A 23,088-nucleotide genomic window follows, 5' to 3' on the forward strand; every position below is an offset into this window, starting at 1 on the left:
GAAAGCCCACTAGTTATCCCCTCAACAAATTCAGCATGAGCAGTAAGGTGGTTTTTTTTTTTTTTTTTTTTTTTTTTTTTTTTTTTTTTTACACTTTTATTCATTTTTTGTAATCCCACTGTATATAATATACAGGTCCTTTTGGTGTTCCATTGTGACCCCTTCACATGATTCACTCTTCCCCCCAAAACATGTTCTCCACTTACCTATGTGGTGTTTATTTGCTTGCAGAGCTCTCTCCAATGTAACAGATAATTGCTGGTAAATCTTGTGCACAGCCACTTGGATTTCAATCTGAATATTTCTCTTGGCTGCTCGGATACCATCCTGAGTCAAACAAATATGTACTGTAATAATCGTACACATTTTAATTTCTCGACTATTGGAACAGGAAGCATAGACTAGTGGTTAAAACACAGAACTAGGGCTTTGGAGACCTGGGTTCTGCCTCAGTTTCCTCACCTGTAAAACAGCGGTAATACTTCCCCTATCTTACAAAAATGAGTCATTAATGTTTACAAAGTGCTTTTAACATCCTCAGATACAGAATGATATGTAAGTGCAAATTATTATTATTGTAATACATACACAAGCAAGAAGAAGGTCTGGTAGTATTAAACTGAATTTCACTGACCACTCCAATTGTATTGTTTAATTTGACTATGTGGCAACTACACCTTCCTCAATAGGTTTTTCTCACTGATGCAGTTTAAAACAGATTAATTTCACTTTTGTTATTTGAAGATAACAGCATTTTCTCCTGAATTCAAGGAACCGGGCTACATGTATTTCAGTGAAATGTTAGGTTTGTTTGATCTTTCACCTGGAGAGAGAGAGCTCTATTGCTCGAAGAGATTCGGAAGGAAACCTCCTCCAGAATGGTTTGATGTTTTGGGCATCTCTTGCAGTTGGTAAGGGGATGTGCAGAAGTTTGAAGCTCCACAATATCCATGGAGTCTTATCTCCTGTGATCAACAGCATTGGAACACTCTTCATCCTACAAAATATAATCTAGAGGGGAAGCATACAGGGATATTCCTAAGAGATTCCAGATCTTTCTCTTGGGAAGGAGAAGAGTGTGGTGATGCTATCATTCTAGATTCCTTACCAAATGACTTAATTACCCACTTAAAAAACTGAAATATGGCTCTAGAGCTTTCCTCTTTAGTGGTGGATTGGACTGGGAGATTTGGGATCACTTTTAGGCTTATCCCTGAAGATCTTTGATCAGTGATGATGATCTGGTTTGCTGACTCCCAAAAGCTAAAGACTCACCCACCCTTGCAGACGTATCTCAAGAAGAGTCTCAGCTGGTGTGTATGGGGAGGCGGGTGATGTGGGGGGAATGTAGAGCCCTCCACAAGCTGTCCGAACTTTGCGCGCCTTCCCCTGGAACAGCAAAAGACTGAACTGGGAGTGATCATGGCAAAGCTCCCTTTCTGTGGTTCCTGTGAGGGTTTCCTCACAGAAAGAGCATCTTTCCCTTTGGCTTGCTTTATTTGACCTGCTCTACTATGACTGGAGAAGGAGGAACAAACAAAGTAGCCTCGTGAATGTTCCAATTCAGGGATCAAAGCACTGAAAATTTTAGCCCCCTAAGGAACAGCAGAGAATGTGAGGATGGGGGCACAAGAAAGGAATGTTGTTTGCTGCTGCAACAAAATCAATTTTAAAAGCTGGGATTGCAAGGAATAAGGTGGCATTGCTGAACCACCCTTCTGTTTGCACCACAGGAAACAGAGAATCTGGAGGGGGAAAAGGTATACAGACATGCCACAGAACATTGTGGCCAAGTTTGAATTTCCTCTAGTATTTGGTGCAGGAGACAATCAGATAAGAAAATTCACAGGATTGCTCTCAATGTTTATCATTGTTTTAAACTGTATCAGAGACAAAACACTGTCCTCCTTAAAAATGGTTTCTACATAGGGAAGAGCTTGGGACTCCAAATGAATATTGTTCAAGTTATAAAATATACAGTGAATAACCTAAAGTGAACATAATTCTAGTTTGTTCTCCTATTGGCTTTGATGCAGACTAAAATAAGAGTCATTAACATTTTCAAATTAAAACTTTTTGAATCACAAGTGTCTGTATATTAAAATAGCTTTATTGAATGAAAAAGTTTGCTCAAGAACCTATTTTTTCAAGCTATGTAAGTACATTTCATACCTGATAGTGATGCAATCGGACACTCTCCCCTTTGGCTCCTGCATGTCCAACAGTGCCCAAGCCAAAGCATCCAGCTAGAAACTGTAGTCTAACAGAAGTAAGCAGTGAGGAAGACTGAAATGCTGGCCCTTGACGGCTTCCCATTAATGGGGCACTACCTTTCTCCTCCATCCCTGACAGCAATACTAGGATCTGATGAAGTGCTTCCAAACGAAGCTTAAAAGAAAAAAAGGAAACAAACTGATTTTCTTCACTTAATAGATTTTATATAACAAAGACTGTTAATTGAAGTATTTAATAATTAAAGTATCTTAAGAACTGATAATGTGATTACCTGTAAATCATAAATAAAATAGCAGGTAGTCAACTGTGAATAACATGGCCATTAAATCATGGAAGAGTTTTGTTTGCATAATATATCACGGGGATAAAACTCTTGTAGTTTTTACATTTAAATTTCCTGAGGTAGGATTTTTTTTGGTTGGTTTTGTAGAAAAATTCTGAGCTGTTGACCCTGATGCCTCCTGATCCCTGGGTCACAGTTAAGATGTTTCTAACCTAAGCTCCAGCAGCCAAACATGAGGCTTAAGAAGCTTTAAACTCCAGGAGCAGTATAGTGACAGCTATAGTTTAAAGAAAGTCAAAAATTTTATGTTTTCAGGCTTCCACTGAAAGTTTTAAATATCTTAACTTGTCTACTTTCAACATTATGTATTCCAGAAAGTATGTCTTTTCCTTCTCTCAAACATGTTGAGTGAAAAGAATGCTCTTAAAGTTCAGCCTATTATATATTTAAAAAATATTGAAACGAGCAGCAGTTTCAGTTAAAATTTGTAACAAAGAAGGGAGAAAATATGAATAAAATATGCTTTGTGGTTCAAATTTTTTTCCAGTAGAAGTTTAAGAGTTAGTCCCATCACATTGATTCATTCTAAAGTTAAGATCCATAACATGGATTTAGTACACAAGGAATATAAAAATAACGTAACTATAACTTACCTCGGCCCTCAGCTGCTGCTGTTCCATTGCAATAACTGAAGCCTGGGGGCTAGTGGACATACTTTCCTCTGGCTCCTTAAAACCTGGTGAGTTTCCTACATCTCCACTTATGAAACTGACAACATTTTCAATCAAAGTATGAACTCCAAGGGATTTTGAAAGATCAAAATCAGATTCAACAAATGAGTAAGAGGAGCTGTACAACCAATCTCTGCTGTGTTTTAGTCGAGCCCATGAGTCACTTAGCGGTTCCACTTGACTGTGCATTGCTCCTAAATATAAAATATAAAATTTCATAAATTCCAATTCAATAGAAAATTGCATTTTGACAGTAGGTGAAGACTGAGCTGTTGCTGTTCAAATAAGTGGGAAATGGGCATTTATGTTTAATTATACCATGCATTAAGAAATTAGAGCAAAACACCTCAGTTAAACAATAGCAATATAATAAACTAAAGGGAAGGCCACGTTTCTATTACTACATATCCTTTAAGCAGTATAGCAACACCCTGCCGCAGGAAAAAAAGAAAAGGCAAAGCCACTCAAACCATTTAGCTTAAAGCTAGAACACTGAATAAAAATGCTATGCAGCTAAATGGCAAACAGTGGTGAAGAAAAGATCTGCAACAAAAGAAACTGTACCCTAAGATATTTCTTATAAGATCTGATTATAAAACAAGACTTTTATTTTACTCACGCTATTATATCTTTTCTATAGGCAAAACTACATAGTGGTTTATAGCTTGTTTTAGATTAAATATTTACCAAATACACGAGTGAAGAAGGGCATATAAACCAACAAAAATACTTCACTCTTATACAGAACATTAACTTTGTAATGATTGTGTGTCAGTGGGTGGTGTATTTTAAATGTAATAAAATAACTACATATATGTTATGTCTCCAAACTATAATTTTAATTTCATGAAATCCACTTTGAAATATTTCTTGATATTTCCTGTAATAACTGTGTGACTACATCTACACTAGGATATTTACCCAATGAAGACAAGTGCCAGCAAAAAGGTGAGTCAGTGTGGAACATGGTTTAATTTCAAACCAAACCACGAACAGCAAAGTGCTGTCTGGTTCTTGTCTACATTTGCAGTTAAACCATGTCTTACAGAAGTTCCTGGTACTCATCAGCAGTGGGTCATTTTCCATTTGTAAACTTTGTCTACAGATTATGGGTGAAATGCTCCTGTGGCAAAAGTGGGTACAATTCCACTAAGTAAATGAAGTCACAGTTGCTCAGGCGTTTAGCCCTATAACTTTTGCTTTGGTAATCAATTTTTTATTATTATTCTTTTGCTAAGTGTCACTAGTGTGTTTGGTGCAATACAAGACAAACAAAAAAACAAAAAACAGCTCCTACTCCAAGGAGCTTACAATCTATATAGACAATGAATGGAGACACACACGATACCCAGAAAATGGTACTAACTTAGATTTTATTTGATACACTTATTTTAAAAAGTCTAAAAAGTATAGTTTATACTAAGTAAGCTACCTTGGCATCATTCAGTATTAATGTCTCTTGTGAGCCTGGAACCATAGACATAATTTAAAGAGGCATAATCTTATTGCTAAATTAAGTTAATTATGCATTCACACAACTGTGACAAAACCACACCAGCATTTCTGTTTTAAAACACTCTATTTGCAGGGGATGGGGTTTAAAACTCAGTTCTACAAATTCTAAATCAGAAAATTCAATATTTTCAAAACAATCCAATTTTTTACTTACATAATTGACCACAACTACATCTTAGATTTCAAATATTTCCTTTTCCAAATGTGGTCCATAATATGGTTTAGACACAACTTATTTTGAAAAAATTTGATGGGCCAGTGCATTGAACTGTGAGAATTTATCATACATGTCCCAATTACCCCTTTGTAAAGAATTTTCATGAGTATTTGCATGACATGCCTAAACACTTATTTACATAATAACAGACCACAATGGCTTCAAAAAGAACCATTACTATGTCTTGGCCACCCAATATAGTTGGCAATATAAAATCATAATCAAAAGTTGCTTTAAATTTCAGGAATACTATGGTTGTGAAACACTGAGAAAACCAGCAACATTCAAAGTTAAAAAGATGTCTTTAAATGTTTTAACTTTTGCTGGTTATGTTACAACCTTATTATTTAAATGCAGATGTGGCTTATATGCAATTATTAAAATTGCTGATATTTATTCTGTGATGCCTACTATCAGAAATTTCTAACTCAATTTTTAGTTTTCTTTTTGATACTTGGTGACATGTTGTGTAAACAAGAAAGTAAGGCGAACAAGAGACATCAGGCTGGTGCGTAGACAGATATAATTATTCTTCTTAGATTATCAGAACATCTAAAAGTGACGACTATTAGCATGAGTATTAATCTCAGTTATATGTGGAAACCACAGGTGAGACCCACACTTCTGCTCAAGCCCCTTTACAACAAGCAAAAGTGCCAGAGTGCTGTAAATGGACTCTAAAATCCCTGATCCTGACCAAGGAAGGATGCTGCTGGCACAAGCACTGTTGAAAACAACCGTGAGATTGCCTTTTGAACCCTCCCTTGCAAACCCAAGAGGCGGCATGCTGGGGGCAAGGCCACAGCACTGTAGAAATTCTGGACAGTGCTATGGCCCACAGGGTAGCCCACTCTAATATCGAGAGGCCGCCCCTGAGCTGCCTAAGTTACACTAAAGGTCTCTCCAATTTCCTGCAGCAACCCAGGATCAGGAAGGCACAAAGCTGGCTTAAAAGCATCTTAGTTCCCCTTCACCCCAAAAGGTGAGTTCTGCATTGAACCTTTAAAAGCACAGCACAGACTCTCACCCCATGGCTCCAAACATCAAAGGGTTGGTAGAGAAAAAGCAGTGAAGAAAAACAGTTTATTAAAACCATGTACTGGATGATGCTACCCTGTCATCAAGGTCTGACAAAATATTAAGTGAATTTTAAATTTTGTTAATAGAAAAAGAATTTGAGGGCAACAGTTATTATTACTGAGCCATAACATAAATAAGTTGATATAGATGGAAAAGTTTCAAAACCAATTAAAAAATGTAACTGCCATTATTTTCCAAAAAAAAAAAAAAAGGTGTTTTAAGAGGATGAGAAAAATCAAGGGCTCTGAGAAGCAATATGAAATTAATGAACATGAAGAAGGATTCCAGCTGAATATAGCCAGATTTTTTTTAATGGATGTAATGTTAAAATAGGATAGGTTTAGTACAAAACCAATTTTTCAACGTTAGCATATATAAAACAAGAATTAACAAACAAAAAAAATCATGTTCTGAGAAAAATGTTTAAAGTAAAAATTCAAACAATGAAATATTTGGCTCTGCATTAGCTTAGCTGTGAGATAGTGATGACACTCTTAGGACCTACACAGTTTCACTAAGGATTTCTGATAGAGCATTTCGGATCATGTGAATACAGTTACACATAAAAAAAAAAAATCCACAGAGCAATAATCTTGAAGCTTGCATGAAAAATGATTGAATGTTTACTTGTCCTTATAAGCTAGCTTTTAATAATGGAGTTTTCAAAATGAATGTGGCACAGCTGCAATACATACTTTATAAAACATAAAATATGTAGGGAAGCTATAGAGGGGGGAAAAAAAATAAACATGCCATCATGTACTTGCTTGAAGCTCTTCTTTTTTCTGGGGCTCAACTGGCCAAAAAGGAGTAAATACACTACCACATAAGAATCAGAAGACAAAAGGAGACATTTGATACAAAAGACAACATTTAAAAAAAACCTCTCTTTATATTACACTGGCTCAAATTTAATTGATCTGCATTTCATTCATGCATGAAAAACATCAACAAGCAAACTCTGAAGAAAGCATTTTCTTGGTAACAATATTCATTAGTTGGTATCATCTAGGCAGCACAAACCTTGTAAGTTCTCTGCATCATAATTTTTGATTTTGTGTTTCCTCTTCTGTTGCATTTATATCTATGTGATTATATATATTTATATTCCATACTTAAGAATTAAAATCATTTAATTCAAAAATTCAGAACTACACTGACTACTACAGCTACAAAAAATATTTCTATTACTGCAACAGTAGATATTTTAGATTTAAGGTATCTGCACTATTGTATCCTGTTGGTTATCATTCAAGTTACTAGAAATTTAAGAAACTGTACTAAAGAACATCTGAGCAATATAACATTTCATCACAGACATTTGTGCAACATTCCAACTTATAACAGATTGAGACAGAAACACTCTTGGTTTTGTTTGCCCACAAAACTGTATGTATGATTGCATGTCTAAATGTGTGTGTATTTACCACAAATGTATATGCAGAATCTGGTGGTTTTTTGCACAAACCACCATTTAGATGCATTAACACTCACTCTTTCCTGCTGTAAAGGAACTGGGAAAAAGATCCGAGGGATATGAACAAAGAATGCAGACAGGATGCTGCCTACTGAGCTACATCAGTGCTGGGGGCTCTCTTTGGTCTGGCAAGACTGAAGATGATGAATCAATAATAGACGAAGAGAGGAGAGGAGAAGAGAAGGCAGAGGGAGGCCCAGGAAAGATGCTAATCTCTCCTCTCCATCTCCAAAGGCCAAAAGCATTTCACAGAAGGTTTTTGGAGGGATTTCTACCTTGCTGGGGTGGAAGCTGATGGTGGCTTTCTAGAATCTGATTGAGTAATGGGTGGGTCTAAGAGCTCCAAAGGATCCGAGGGCAGAAGAAGGGGCCTTGCTGTCATGCTACTGCTCAAGTGGAGCATCTGAAGAAACAGGGAGTGGAGAATTAGCCATTCAGTCCCTGTTTGCATTTTTGGATCTAATAAGAACTTGAGGTTCATGTAGGTGAAAAAGCAAAGCTTTCCTTCCACACCTGCCTGCAGAATGACCAAGCAGGGCAAACTCCTTTTTAGCAACTCTTGCACTGCCCACTAACTATATTGCTGGTGGTGCTCATACACTAAGTCTGACCATGTCAAGTAGTGAGTGTTAAGCCCAGGGGAAAGAGGAATTGGGCAGGGAAAAAGTTCAGTTCAGTAACACACAATTTAACAAAACTATTTGAAATATACTATTTCTAAAGAGATATAACCCTCTCAAGAGCTTGCTGCTCTGTTGGCATGAAAGCATAACTCTGGGGACAAACTGCACATGAAGAAGGTGTTACAGATGGCTTGGCACAATCTTTGCCACCTCTGCATTACCTTCATCTCTGCGTGTAGGAAGCAGCAATCCATATGGAGGGGACTGCTGGGCACATTTTCATTGGACGGACGGACACACACACAAAACTCAGTTTAGAGAGGCAACTTTTTTTCCAAGAGTAGAATATTTGGAATGACTTATTATGTTAATATTTAATTAAGAGCAAAATTGTTACGGATTGAAATTGTATTTATATGAAAATAAGAAGACAAAAACAGAGCTGATTGAAAAGGACAAAGACCAAGGATGCAAGCAACTCTGTATCTATTCAGGGAAATGCCTTTGTAAAACAGCAAGATAAACTTTAATTCTGTTCTCCTCATGGTTGCACCTAATTAATTCTATAGAGCAAAGTGATACAGTTACTATGCTAGAAAGTTCTTTAAGAAAAAAATTACAACATTTATTGAAGAAATTTGCTTTAGGGAAGTTTTCCCACTAAATCCCCATACCCCCCACCTTCCTCCAAGATATAACTTATAGGAAACAGTTTTTATACAACTGTAACAACTGGGAACCTCTTCCAGAAAACTTAATTCCCAGTTAACTTTATTTACCAGACTTATTTTTTTTTTCCAGTTTAGAGAGATGTTTAGGATGGAGGCAAATATCTCTGTTTTGAAGGGGCTGGCATAATCCGAAGTGAGATACTACCAGTAACTCTCATCCCCAAAATGGGGCTACATGATTAAATGTTTGTTTCTCTTCAAATAAAAGGAACAGAATGTAACCAAAAGGAACAGAAAATACTTCCTATGGTACTGCATGGTTCCATTTGCCCTTTTTCCTTCCCATACAGAAGACTGACATCTCTGTGCACCAACTCATCATTCAAACCAGTAAGAAAGAGTCCTAAAGGTCCATTATCAATCCCCTAAATCAACAATATTCTTCCCTAGAAAATAACAAAATTAACAAATCCAAGATCTTAAACAAGTCACAATAATTGATTGCCTTGAGCTGCAACGAGGAGAAAAAAAATAGTTAATTGCCCTACGGTAACTGCAGTTCAAGATGTTGTAGCAAGGGTGGCTCCCACTATAGGTGCACATGCAAGTCATGCACACAAGGCTGGACTTTTTGGCTATCCGTGTCTGTTGGGACCATGCACGCGTCTCCTTGTGCAAAGGGATAAAGGGCTGGACAGCCACTACCTACTCACTTCTCTTGCAATCCATAGTCTTTGCTACAGAGGACTCTAAAAAGCAGAGACACAGGATGGGTCATGAAATCCACATGGAAATCACCTTGAAGAACCAGTTAGTGTAAGGTAAGTAACTGTTCTTCAAGAACTTGTCTGTGGATCCCACTATATAGGCTCCAGAGGTGATCCCAGCAATTACAGACCGGTAAGTCTAACGTCAGTACCAGGCAAATTAGTTGAAACAATAGTAAAGAATAAAATTGTCAGACAAATAGAAGAACATAAATTATTGGGAAAAGTCAACATGGTTTCTGTAAAGGGAAATCATGTCTTACTAATCTATTACAGCTCTCTGAAGGGGTCAACAAACATGTGGACAAGTGAGATCCAGTGGACATAGTGTACTTAGATTTCCAGAAAGCCTTTGACAAGGTCCCTCACCAAAAGCTCTTATGTAAATTAAGTTGTCATGGGATAAGAGGGAAGATCCTTTCATGGATTCAAAACTGGTTAAAAGACAGGGAACAAAGGGTAGGAATAAATATTAAATTTTAGAATAGAGAGGGGTAACTATTGGTGTTCCTCAAGGGTCAGTCCTAGGACCAATCCTATTCAACTTATTCATAAATGATCTGGAGAAAGGGGTAAACAGTGAGGTAGCAAAGTTTGCAGGTGATACTAAACTGCTCAAGATAGTTAAGACCAAAGCAGACTGAAGAACTTCAAAAAGATCTCACAAAACTAAGTGACTGGGCAACAAAATGGCAAATGAAATCTAATGTGGATAAATGTAAAGTAATGCACATTGGAAAAAATAACCCAAACTATACATACAATATGATGGGGGCCAATTTAGTTACAACTAATCAGGAAAGAGAACTTGGAGTCATCATGGATAGTTCTCTGAAGACGTCCATGCAGTGTGCAGCGGCAGTCAAAAAAGTGAACAGCATGTTAGGAATCATTAAAAAAGGGATAGAGAATGAGACAGAAAATATTTTATTGCCCTTATATAAATCCATGGTGCGCCTACATCTTGAATACTGCGTACAGATGTGGTCTCATCTCAAAAAAGATATACTGGCATTACAAAAGGTTCAGAGAAGGGCAAATAAAATGATCAGGGGTTTGGAACAGGTACCATATGAGGAGAGATTAAAGAGACTAGGACTTTTCAGTTTGGAAAAGAGGAGACTAAGGGGGGAATATGATAGAGCTATATAAAATCATGAGAGGTATGGAGAAAGTGAATGGGAAGGTGTATGGGTGGCGGTCTGGACATCTGCAGGAAATGCAAGAGCCAAAACTGACTTGGCCAGTAGGCAGCTATCTTAATGGCTGTAAATTTGTCCCTGATGTTGGATATTATCACAGGGAATCAGGGAGATAGGCTGGAAGACATATAGGAGTCCTCGAGCCTTTTGAAGAAAAAAGACATCTGGAAGGGAGCTTGGACTCACCCTGCCTCTAGAGCAGAAGTCCCAGCACATGGCATTGTCTACTATGGCAAACAGACCTATGGAGGGGGTCCCCCACTGGCAGAATATTGGGCCTAGATGGATTTCTGCAGTGACCACTCATGTCTAGTTACTATGTTTCTGCTCAGTAAGTGCACCAGGTCATTGCTGACTACTGGAAGGTGGAGCGCTAGCAGCCTCCCTCTGTGCTGATGGAACTACTCCCATAACTCGACTGCTTCCAGACAAATGGATAATTGAGCACCTTGTTTGTTTGTTTATATAGTACATAGCTGAAGCGTTGTCCGTCAGGATCTGCAGAGTAGAGTTCCAAAGAACAAGTAGGAAAGCAGTGCAGGCTCGTCGGATGGCTCTTAGTTCCAAGAGGTTCATATGGCGCTTCAGATGATTATGAGACCATGTGCCTTGCATCTGAAGGTGGTTCAGGTGGGTGCCTCAATCTGTCCCTAAGGCATCTGTGACCAGCTTTGTTGCTGGGAAGGAGACTGAAAACAGTAGCTCCTTTCTCAAGTTCAAGGTCACCATTTGAGCTCCCACACAAATGGGGGCAGAAGTGGGATTCATTTGTTTGTATAATACTTGGACAGGGAGCAAGTGGAATCTGGCAAGCGACAGCACATATGTGCACATGGACATATTGGCTACACCGTCATAGGACCTAATCACATCAGCCACATCATCAGGGGCTCGTTTACCTGCATATCTACCAATCTGATATATGCCATCATGTGCCAGCACTGCCCCTCTCCATGTACACTGGCCAAACCAGACAGTCTCTCTCTATGCAAAAGAATAAATGGACACAAATCAGACGTCAAGAATTATAACATTCAAAAACCAGTTGGAGAACACTTCAACCTCCCTGGACACTCAATTACAGACCTAAAAGTAGTAATCCTTCAACAAAAAAACTTCAAAAACAGACTCCAATGAGAAACTGCAGAACTGGAATTAATTTGCAAACTGGACACCATTAAATTAGGCTTTAATAAAGACTGGGAGTGGATGAGTCATTACACAAACTAAAAACTATTCCCCAATGCTAATTTTTCCCCTACTGTTACTCACACCTTCTTGTCAACTGTTTGAAATGGGCCATCCTGATTATCACTACAGAAGTTTTTTTTCTCCTGCTGATAATAGCTCACCTTAATTGATGAGTCTTGTTAGAGTTGATAGGGCAACACCCATTTTTCCATGTTGTGTGTGTGTGTGTGTGTGTGTGTGTGTGTGTGTGTGTGTGTGTGTGTGTGTGTGTGTGTGTGTGTGTGTGTGTGTGTGTGTGTGTGTATCTTCCTACTGTATTCCACTGCATGCATCCAACGAAGTGAGTTTTAGCCCACGAAAGCTTATGCCCTAATAAATTTGTTAGTCTATAAAAGTATGTCTACACTACGAAATTAGGTTGATTTTATAGAAGTCGATTCTTAGAAATCGATTTTATACAGTCGATTGCGTATGTCCACACTAAGCGCATTAAGTTGGAGGAGTGCGCCCTCACTACCGTGGCTAGCATTGACTTATGGAGTGGTGCACTGTGGGTAGCTATTCCACAGTTCCTGCAGTCTCCACCGCCCATTGGAATTCTGGGTTAAGCCAGTGGTCTCCAAACTTTTTTGATCGCGCACCCCTATCAGTAAAATTTTTTTGAGCATGCACCCCCAGCCACACAGAAGCAAAAAAACGCTCCTCCTGCCACGCACCCCCAAGGATCCTCTTGCAGGCACCCCACTTTGGAGACCGCTGGGTTAAGCTCCCAATGCCTGATGGAGCAAAAACATTGTTGCGGGTGGTTTTGGGTACATGTTGTCAGTCTCCCCACCCTCCGTGAAAGCAATGGTAGACAATTGTTTCGCGCCTTTTTTCCGTGCAGACGCCATACCACAGCAAACGTACAGCCCGCTCAGTTCACCGACACTGCCACTGTTGTGCCCTGGGTGCTGCTGTCAGCAGATGGTGCAGTAGAACTACTAACCACTGTCATACACCACTTCCGCTGCAACTCTGCTCTGCAGCTATTGCCTCGATAGCGAATTTCTCCATGTTGTCTGTCATGGGCTCCTGGGTACGTGTTCTTCTTCCTCGGGAAATGTGCGCGGTGCTAACCATAGTCCTCCACTGCTTCCGCTGCAGCTCTGCTCTCCTGGTGCCATGAATCCACCTCGCAGGGCCTCTTGTCGTTCTGTATAAATATCTATTCTCGTGGCATCCATCGTCATCTGATTCTGCTGCAACTCTGCTTTCCTGCGCTCCTTCAGATGTCATACCACGGCAAGCATGGAGCCCGCTCAGATCACCGCTGCTGTTGTGAGCATTGTAAACACCTTGCGCATTATCCTGCAGTATGTGCAGAACCTGCAAAAGCAGGCGAGGAGGCGACGACAGCGATAGTGATGAGGACATGGATACAGACTTCTCTCAAAGCACGGGCCCTGGCAAATTTGGACATCATGGTGGTAATGGGTCAGGTTCATACCGTGGAACGCCGATTCTGGACCGGGACACAAGCACAGACTGGTGGGACCGCATAGTGTTGCAGGTCTGGGATGATTCCCAGTGGCTGCAAAACTTTTGCATGCGTAAGAGCACTTTCATGGAACTTTGTGACTTGCTTTCCCCTGCCCTGAAGTGCAAGAATACCAAGATGAGAGCAGCCCTCACATTTGAGAAGCGAGTGGTAATAGCCCTCTGGAATCTTGCAACGCCAGACAGCTACCGGTCAGCCGGGAATCAATTGGAGTGGGTAAATCTACTGTGGGGGCTGCTGTGATCCAAGTAGCCAATGCAATCACTGAGCTGCTGCTATCAAAGGTAGTGACTCTGGGAAATATGCAGATCATAGTGGATGGCTTTGCTGCAATGGGATTCCCTAACTGTGGTGGGGTGACAGACGGAACGCATATCCCTATCTTGGCACCTTGGAAGCCAGTACGTAAATGGCAAGGGGTACTTTTCAATGGTGCTGCAAGCACTGGTAGATCACAAGAGACGTTTCACCGACATCAATGTGGGATGGCTGGGAAAGGTGCATGATGCTCCCATCTTCAGGAACTCTGGCCTGTTTGAACAGCTGCAGGAAGGAACTTACTTCCCAGACCAGAAAATTACTGTTGGGGATGTTGAAAAGCCTACCCCTTAATGCCATGGCTCATGAAGCCATACACAGGCACCCTGGACAGTAGTAAGGAGCAGTTCAACTATAGGCTGAACAAGTGCAGAACGGTGGTAGAATGTGTATTTGGACATTTAAAAGCTCGCTGGCGCAGTTTACTGACTAGGTTAGACCTCAGTGAAACCAATATTTCCATTGTTATTGCTGCTTGCTGTGTGCTCCACAGTATCTGTGAGAGTAAGGGGGAGACATTTATGGCGGGGTGGGAGGTTGAGGCAAATCGCCTGGTGTCCAATTACATGCAGCCAGACACCAGGGCAATTAGAAATTTCATGACTGGCCAGGCTACGGTGTGACAGTTCTCTTTGTTTCTCCTTGATGAAAACCCATCCCCTTGGTTCATTCTACTTCCCTGTAAGCCAACCAACCTCCCACCCTTTGATCACCGATTTCAGAGGCAATAAAGTCATTATTGTTTAATTCATCACACAAATAGGGGGAAAACTCGCAAGGTAGCCAGGGAGGGGTGGGTGAGGAGGGAAGCACCGGGTGGGGTGGTGGATGAGTGAAGGAGGGAAAGACAAGGCCACACTACAGTTTAAAACATATTGAATGCCAGCCTTCTGTTGCTTTGGCAATCCTCTGGGGTGGAGTGGCTGGGTGCCCAGGTGAGGAAGATATGAAACTTGGGCAGGAGGGAAGGCAGTTATACAGGGGCTGCAGCGGTGGTCTGTGCTCCTGCTGCCTTTCCTGCAGCTCCACCAGATGCCTGAGCATGTCAGTTTGCTCCCCCATTAGCCTCAGCATTGCATCCTGCCTCCTCTCAGCGTGCTCCTCCCTCCTCTCATCGGGTTCATTTAACACTTTCCTGGACTCTGCCATTGTCTGCCTCCACGCATTCTGCTGAGCTCTTTCAGAGCGGGAGGACTGCATGAGCTCCGAGAACATCTCATCGTGAGTGTGTTTTTTTCACCTTCTAATCTGCATTAGCCTCTGGGATGGAGATGAGAGAGGGAGCATAGAAACATTTGCATCTGCGGGAGGAAAAAAAGGGAGAGTAGTATTTAAAAAGATATATTTTAGAGAACAAAGGGAAGACTATTTCACACTGAATCAAGCGATTCACATTACACAGCACATGTGCTTTTGATACAAGGTCGCATTTTGCCTCTTATACTGAGTGCCCACTGGTTTGGTGTGAGACATCACACACACTTGGCTGGGCAACAGAATTCGGCTTGCAGGCAGCCATGGTAAGGCAAAGGGTTTCGGCTTCTTCAACCTTCATAACATGTGGGAACGGTTTCAAAACAGGAGCACCCTCCTTTCCCATACCAAGCAAAGCCCGTTGAGTTGGCCATTTAAAAGGAGGGGCTGCGGTTTTAGGGTGAATGTGCAGCACAATCCAACCCCCCCTCCCAAATTCTCTGGGATGATCACTTCACACACACCCCTCCCCCACTCTGTGGCTAATATCAGGGAAGATCTCTATCAGCCAAATGCAAACAGCTCAGCATGAACGGGCCTCCCCCCACCGCATGGCTAACAGCAGGGATGATTTATTTTCAGCCAAAGGCAAACAGCCAAGCAGGAACAGGCACCTCTGAATGTCCCCTTAAACAAATTTCCTGTATTTCAACCAGGTGACCATGAATGATATCACTCCCCTGAGGCTAATACAGAGAGATAAAGAACGGATGTTGCTTGAATGCCACCAAAGCCCGGGCCCATTCGCTGCAAGGTTTTGTTTTGCAATGATTCCAGACTATTTGCTACTGGCTTGGCGTGGTAAATTAATCATTAAACACGCTTGCTTTTAAACCCGGTATTATATTTACAAAGGTACACTCACCAGAGGTGCCTTCTCTGGCTTCACGGTCCGGGAGCCCGCCTTGGGAGGGTTGGGAGGGTATTGGCTCCAGGGTGATGAACAGTTCCTGGCTGCCGGGGAGAAGGGATTCTCTGCTTGCCTGCTGTGCGCTATCCTCAACCTCCTCCTCATCTTCAAACTCCTCACCCCTGTTGCACGAGACTCCCCCCTTGCACGTGTCCATGGACAGTGGTGGGGTAGTGGTAGGGGCCACCCTTAGAATTGCATGCAGCTCATCATAGAACCAGCATGTATGGGGCTCTGACCCGGAGTGACCGTTTGCATCCTTTATTTTTTGGTAGGCTTGACTCAGCTCCTTAACTTTCACGCGGCACTGCTGTGTGTCCCTGTTGTAGCCTCTGTCCATCATGCCCTTGGAAATTTTGGCAAATATGGTCGCCTGTGCTGATGAGCTCTGCATGGTCACCTGTGCTGATCAGCTCGCCACGCTGGCCAAACAGGAAATGAAATTCAAAAGTTCCCGGAGCTTTTCCTGTCTACCTGACCAATGCATCTGAGTTGAGAGTGAGTCCACAGCGGTCACAATGGAGTACTCTGGGATAGCTCCTGGAGGCCAATACCGTTGAATTGTATCCACACTACCCCAAATTCGACCCAGCGAGGGGAGGGGAGGAGTACAGAAATCGATTTTAAGAGCTCTTTAAGTTGACAAAATAGGCTTGGTCGTGTGGACGGGTGCAGAGTTAAATCGACCTAACGCTGCTAAATTCGACCTAAACTCGTAGTGTAGACCAGGGCTAAGGTGCCACAAGTACTCCTCGTTCTTTTTGAGTCCTCTTTGTTCCCCTTTTTATAAACACATTATTTTCGCCCTTCTCCAGTCCTCTAGGACTTCAACTGTCCTGCATGTGTTCTAAAAATAATTGCTAACATTTCTGAGATTGCTTCAGCTAGTTCCTCATGTACTCTAGGATGAATTCCATCAGGCCCTGCTGACTTGAATACATCTAACTTATCTAAATATTGTTTAAGCTATTTTCCCCCAATTCTGGATTGTGTTCCTTCCCCCTTGTTGTTAATAATAATTGTGTTGAGTATCTAGGTCACCATTAACCTTTTTAGTGAAGACTGAAGCAAAATAGGTATTGAACACTTCAGCCATCTTAATGTCATCAGTTATTAGCTCTCCTTATCCACTAGCTAGAGGACCGACACTTTCTGTTGTCTTTTTCTTGCTTCTCTTGTATTTAAAAGAATTTAAAAGAATAAGAACCTATTCTTATTGTCTTTTATGTCTCTTGGTACATGTAATTCATTTTGTGCCTCAGCCTTTCTGAATTTGTCCCTACATGCTTGTGCTATTCTTTTGTACTCCTCCTTAGCAATTCAGCCATATTTCCAATTTTTGTAGGATTCCTTTTTGATTTTCTTTTCCTTAGCCTCCTAATGTAGCCACATTGGCCTCTTACTATTCTTCCTATCTTTCCTTCCCATCGGGATAATTTGCAGTTATGCCTTTAATAATGTCTCCTTGACAAAATACCAGCTCTCCTGAACTTTTTCCCTTAGATTTTCTTCCCATGTGATATTATCTACCAGTTCTCTGAGTGCTTTTTTGAAGTCCATTGTCCTTATTCTGCTGCTCTCACTCCTTCCTTTTCTTCAAACAATGAAATCTATCATTTCATGGTCACTTTCAGATTCATTACCAATTCTTCCCTGTTGGTCAGAATCAAGTCTAAAAGGGCTGTCCTCCTGGTTACTTTCTCCACTTTCTAAAACAAAAAGTTGTCCCCAATACATGCCAAGAACTTATTGGAAATTTTGCATTTTTCCGTATTACTTTTCCAACAGATGTTTGGGTAGTGAAAGTCACCCATTACTACAAGGTCTTGTGTTTTGGATATTTCTGTTATTTGTTTCAGAAGTGCCTCATCCACCTGATTTGGTATTCTATAGTTAGACCCCCTACCATGATATCACCTGTTTTTTCCCTTTTATCTTTACCCAGAGGCTTTTAACTGGTCTGCCTCTGACCTCCTTCTGGACCTCAGAACAAGCGTATATATTCTTGTATATATTTTACTCCCTTTTTCTTCTGCCTCTACTTCCTGATCAAGCCATCCCCATCTATGCCAATATTCCAGTTATGAGTCTTATCTCACTTAGGCCTGGTCTACACTGGGGGGGTAGGGGGGGGATGATCGACCTAAGATACGCAACTTCAGCCACGAGAATAGCGTAGCGGAAGTCGACTTACCTCGTGTTCTCACGGCGCGCGGTCGACTGCCGCCGCTCCTCCGTCAACTCCGCTTCCGCTTCTCACCGCGGTGGAGTACAGGAGTCGACGGAAGAGCGATCGGGGATCGATTTATCGCATCTACACTAGACGCAATAAATCGATCCCCAATAGATCGATCACTACCCGCCGATCTGGTGGGTAGTGTAGACGTACCCTAAGCATCTAACCCTCACATGCTAACAAATGATCTCTCTAAATAGTCTCCCTCATAACTAGGAAAGAGCTATCAACTAACCAGAAGAATACTAAAATTTATCTTAATCTCTCTACAATATTCAAGCTTCCCCAAACTCCACATACATCTTAACTACAAAGTTAGTTTCCAAGCCTTAGTAGAGTTCAAACACTGAACTCAAATTATTTTAGCATCAGCTGTTCACTCTTGTGACACATACATCCCTACCTCCCGCTCTAAAGACAAGACATATGCTTTGCTCCCTCCATTACTTCCAAGATGACTCTTTGATAGTCTTGAAAAGAAAACCATTAAGATTCTTCAGACTGATATATCAACTAGAAGGGTCACGTACTTGGACTTACATTTATAGTAAACAGAAAATTGCCCTCCTACCCTCTGCCAAATCAAGTGCCATTCATCTTCTGGATTAGAGTTCTGAAGGCTTTGAACTGCATTCTATGACAAAAATCCATTATAAGCATCAGGATAGAGAACTTCACTATGATAGATAGATGAACATCCCCCATCAGTTTCTTCTTGCTGGTTTCAGAAAGTGAATGAAAGTAGAAAGAAAACTCTCTAAAAACAGCTGAATTCATGTTGTAATAAATGGACATACAAATTTATCCTAATTGTAAGCTCAACTTGTGAAAAGTGGATAAAGGTTCATGAATTGTCACAATGAGCTATTATATAAAACTGTTTAAGAAAAGATGTGAAAAGGAGAGAGAAAGACTGAGTTAATTTAAACAAAATATTTACTGATATAATCTAAACAGTCTTTGAATTTAACTGGTGAACAAGAGGACCAGAAAATAATGAGATGGGCTATTTCATTCATCACTCCTTTTTGAAGGCCTTAAAAAGATACTTTCAGGAAGAACAGTGAGAAGAACTTTTTATCACCACTGCTGCTGTGATGGAAGGATTGTTGCCATGGCGTCAGACCTTGATATTCCATGATCGCTGCATCAGAAAAGATGCCAACCTTAGATCCCGCTGTCTTCTCCTCCCTCAGGTGCCCCTTTTTGCTCCTTATCTTCCTCCTGTCCTACCTCTATCCTGCTCTCTCTCAGTTTTTAACTGGATCCTGAAATCAGCCGTACTGCACAGTGCCAGCACAGTTGGATGAGATGGTCCATCCAGCTCTGCTCAGCCTGAGGACCAGGGAAGGAAAGTGACCTGACCAGACCAGTCAGATGATGTCCCTGACGAGGTTGGTGAGCTGGCGTCCACAGCCATAGCTGTCATGATCAACTTACCAACCCAAAGCATCCCATCTGTGACTGAGCAGCCACCCTATATCCTGAGATCATCAACAAAATCCATATTTCCCCCATCTTTACTGTCCTATTTATTCTCTCCCTTCTGTGTCTGTCTGTTTTGTCTAAGGCAGGAAAACGACTATCATTCTCAATTCAGAACTGAACAGCAGAACTTTCTCCTCGACCAGAAAGGACTGTTAGACTGCATAAGAGACTTTAACCAATATTCACTGTCCCCAGAAAGGACTTTGATAGGTTTTGATTAAGTTTGTTTTGGATAAACAATCAATTTAAGTTCTAATGCTTTTTACCTTGTTTTGTTTTCCTTTTGTGTGTTTCAATCAACAAATTTCTTAAGCTTGGTCTGAGTTTTATAATGTGTTTGGCACGGTATTAAGCAGGCTGAGGACTCTGTATATCAATCCCCAGACCTTGTTTAACACTGTTTAACATTGGACAGTAATTGAGTTGTGCCAACACCTTTATCCTCTATAGTGCATCTAAATTAATACAACAGCTCTCACTAGCTCCTAAGAAATATCCCACGAGGAAAAGATATATACAGTGGGCTCTAGAACTTACCAACCACACATCTTTGCCACACAAAGATATGATCAAAGAGTGGTTATTTATGGTCTATAGTAATTCTTAAGAGACTTAAAAAATTCTAATTTTTTTAAAATAAGAGAACAATTTTCATGAACCATTCTAATGAGCTAAGATCATATATATGATACTTCAGAAACAAGTTATTTCATGTGAATCTAAAAATACTTTTAAAAACACTGAAAGCAAGTTTAAAATATACTAGATTACACCAATATCCAATATATTAATAAAAACTTACCCTTCTTTCTATGTGAGGATGCCAAATCCAAATCAACATTTCGTCTTCCACTCTAGATTTAAAAGAATTAATACAAAACCTCATTTCTCTTTTTAACTGTACAACAAAAAAAAGTATCTCAAGATTTAGGCTTTCTTAAAGCTTTTCACTACTAAGTGAAATGAGACAAAGCAAAGCATTTTATTTTAGTTAAAACAATCTGAGTTTTTAATAACATGACAGAACACACCACATTTCTGAAGAAATAATTACTGTAACTGTCATAACTTAAAAAAAATAGGGAAAGACTCTTAACAAAACTTCATGATCCACATGAGTATGTTAGTCTGTAAGACGTAAATCTAAAAAACACGTTCCTCAGAATACTCCAGTTCTTCATTTAACAAGATTTCTAAGCCTTTGGGGGAAAAAAACTGTAGGGCATAGCTTTGGCTGTGTAAATACTGCTCACGAATAAGACTCCGTATTTGTCACAGAGGTCATGGAAGTCACGGATTCTGTGACTTTCCGTGACTTCTGCAGTGGCTGGTGTGCCAGGCCTGGGGGCCGCCTGAGCAACTCTGGCAGCCCCCAGGACAGGAGCACGGGCTGCTGCTGGGGCAGTCTCCCCCCACCCCCAGCAGCAGGAGTTTGGGTGTGAGGGGGCTCAGGCTGCGGATTGGGGTGCGAGGCGGTGCTTACCTGGAGGGGGTAAGGGGGCTCCCCCACCCAGTGCCTAGCTCCATGTGCTGCCTCTGTCAGCAGGCATCGCCCTTGCAGCTGCCATTGGCTGCAGTTCCCAGCCAATGGGAGCTGCAGAACCGGGGCTTGGGGCAGAGCAGAGGCAGCACGTGGAGCTCAGGAGCCAGGTAGGGAGCCCGCCCAGCCCCGCCCCGCCAACCCTCCTCCCGGGCTGCGCCCCCAAGCACCACCACCCCCAAGTTTTAGTCAGCGGTATATAGTAAAAATCATGAACAGGTCATGGGCCATGAATTTCTGTTTACTGCCCGTGACCTGTCCATGACTTTTAATAAAAATAACCATGACTAAAATGTAGCCTTACTCATGAACAACAATGAAACAACCTAAACTAACCTATAATCATTTTTAAGTTCATTTTTGTGCAATCATTTGTTTCCCCAATAGCAATGCAGGTGGTTTGCAGTGGTCTCCTCTGTATATCCACTGCAAATTCACAATGTTTCTAAGCAAAATGGCACATGTTTAAGATATCTTTCATATCTGAAAAAATATAGATGTAAGACTGAAACTGTATAAAACATCAAGTTAGTTTTACCTACCAGTGAGTAACCCTCTTCATCTGATTCAGGCTGAGATAAATCAGATTCACTCCTCGATTTGATCAGCCTATAGTTTGAACTAGAGTGGGTTGAACGACTCTCTGCAGTAAGACTTTCACTCCTGCCTCACAAACATACACATATAAAAGAGAAAATTATTTCACAAATGCTCTTTGTAGAATGCAAAACTAAAGTAAATTATCAGTCATAAGTTGTTGTACAAAGTCTCTGCTACAAATATTAATTTCAGGGCATAATATTCAAAAACTAAACTTTGTATATAAACATAAAAAGTGTGTATACTACCTACCTGTATCACCATTAATGTTTATATCAGACAAAAGTAGGCACTGATAGTCAAATATTGATTCAGCTGGCAACACAGCTTTATTTGGGAGAAGTCTAACCAGGATTGTCTCAAGGCCAAAAGGGGACAGGAATAAGATGTGAAAGGGCTTGCAAGTGTTTACTAATACCCTCTATTAGCATACATTATTGCTCCTCAGCACTCTTACTGGTCAGCAGATGTGATAGCAACCTGAGATGACTGATTTCCCTGAGTTCTTCGGTAAGCGTTACATACAGTGGTATGCAGAAACACTTAGATTTCTAGCAGAGGGGACATGGCAACAGACAAGGAAAGGCACTATATTCTTTTAAGACCCACCCATTAAGTGAATCCTAAGGTCAATATGCTGAAGATGAAAGCCACTTTGACACCATCACCAGACACAGCTGCCCATGTTTTGATGGCTGGACTCCAAGCAAATTGTCAAAAAGAATAAAAATGGAACTGAAATTAAAAAGTCTTCCTTATAAATTTCTATTAAAATTTCAGTTTAAATACAGTTTAAATGTGAAACAGTCTAAGAAAAGCTAAAAATACTGAGAGGCTTTCAGTATAACTCTACTGAGCAGTGTGACAGATGTTAAGAAGGACAAAATCAAGATAGATTAAAAAAAACCTACATCTGTGTTACTAGCAATACCTTAGATTATTAAAATTAAATATTTTTTTAAATACACTTGACTACCAGAATTTATACTGTTTACGTCACACGCTGTTTCACTGCAATTTAGACAATGAAACTAGTTGCCTTCCTTTCTGGTTTTCATGCATCTGGCTAACAAAGTTTTTTGTTTTTCAGGAAATATTTAGTTTTTTTTTTTTTTTTTAAATCATGAAAAACATTTCTATTCATATTAGGTTTTTAGGGCCTGTCTATGTTATTACTTTCTTTTAAAACCCCACATTTTGGGTATAAGCA

General features: G+C 40.6%; 2 protein-coding genes across 8 annotated transcripts in view; both read right to left on the reverse strand.

Annotated features, from left to right (window-relative positions):
• The window catches only part of HERC1 (HECT and RLD domain containing E3 ubiquitin protein ligase family member 1), a 205,222-nt gene that overhangs the window by 84,186 nt on the left and 97,948 nt on the right, over nucleotides 1–23,088 (reverse strand). For all 7 annotated transcript variants that reach the window (XM_054041859.1, XM_054041856.1, XM_054041858.1 and 4 more), the window contains exons 24-28: nucleotides 21,821–21,941; nucleotides 20,541–20,592; nucleotides 3,172–3,443; nucleotides 2,173–2,388; nucleotides 207–327 (exon numbers count right to left, since the gene is read on the reverse strand). In XM_054041859.1, coding sequence (XP_053897834.1) covers nucleotides 207–327; nucleotides 2,173–2,388; nucleotides 3,172–3,443; nucleotides 20,541–20,592; nucleotides 21,821–21,941 — 782 coding nt within the window. The remainder of the gene's footprint in view (nucleotides 1–206; nucleotides 328–2,172; nucleotides 2,389–3,171; nucleotides 3,444–20,540; nucleotides 20,593–21,820; nucleotides 21,942–23,088) is intronic.
• On the reverse strand, nucleotides 14,619–17,153 carry LOC128844280 (myb/SANT-like DNA-binding domain-containing protein 7). Its single transcript, XM_054041862.1, has 2 exons — nucleotides 15,970–17,153; nucleotides 14,619–15,151 (listed from the first exon to the last, which is right to left on the reverse strand). The coding sequence occupies exons 1-2, from the start codon at nucleotides 16,406–16,408 to the stop codon at nucleotides 15,087–15,089; spliced, it is 504 nt and encodes a 167-aa protein (XP_053897837.1). The 5' UTR covers nucleotides 16,409–17,153; the 3' UTR covers nucleotides 14,619–15,086.

The sequence above is a fragment of the Malaclemys terrapin genome, chromosome 10 (assembly GCF_027887155.1).
Source record: "Malaclemys terrapin pileata isolate rMalTer1 chromosome 10, rMalTer1.hap1, whole genome shotgun sequence".
NCBI lineage: Eukaryota > Metazoa > Chordata > Testudines > Emydidae > Malaclemys > Malaclemys terrapin.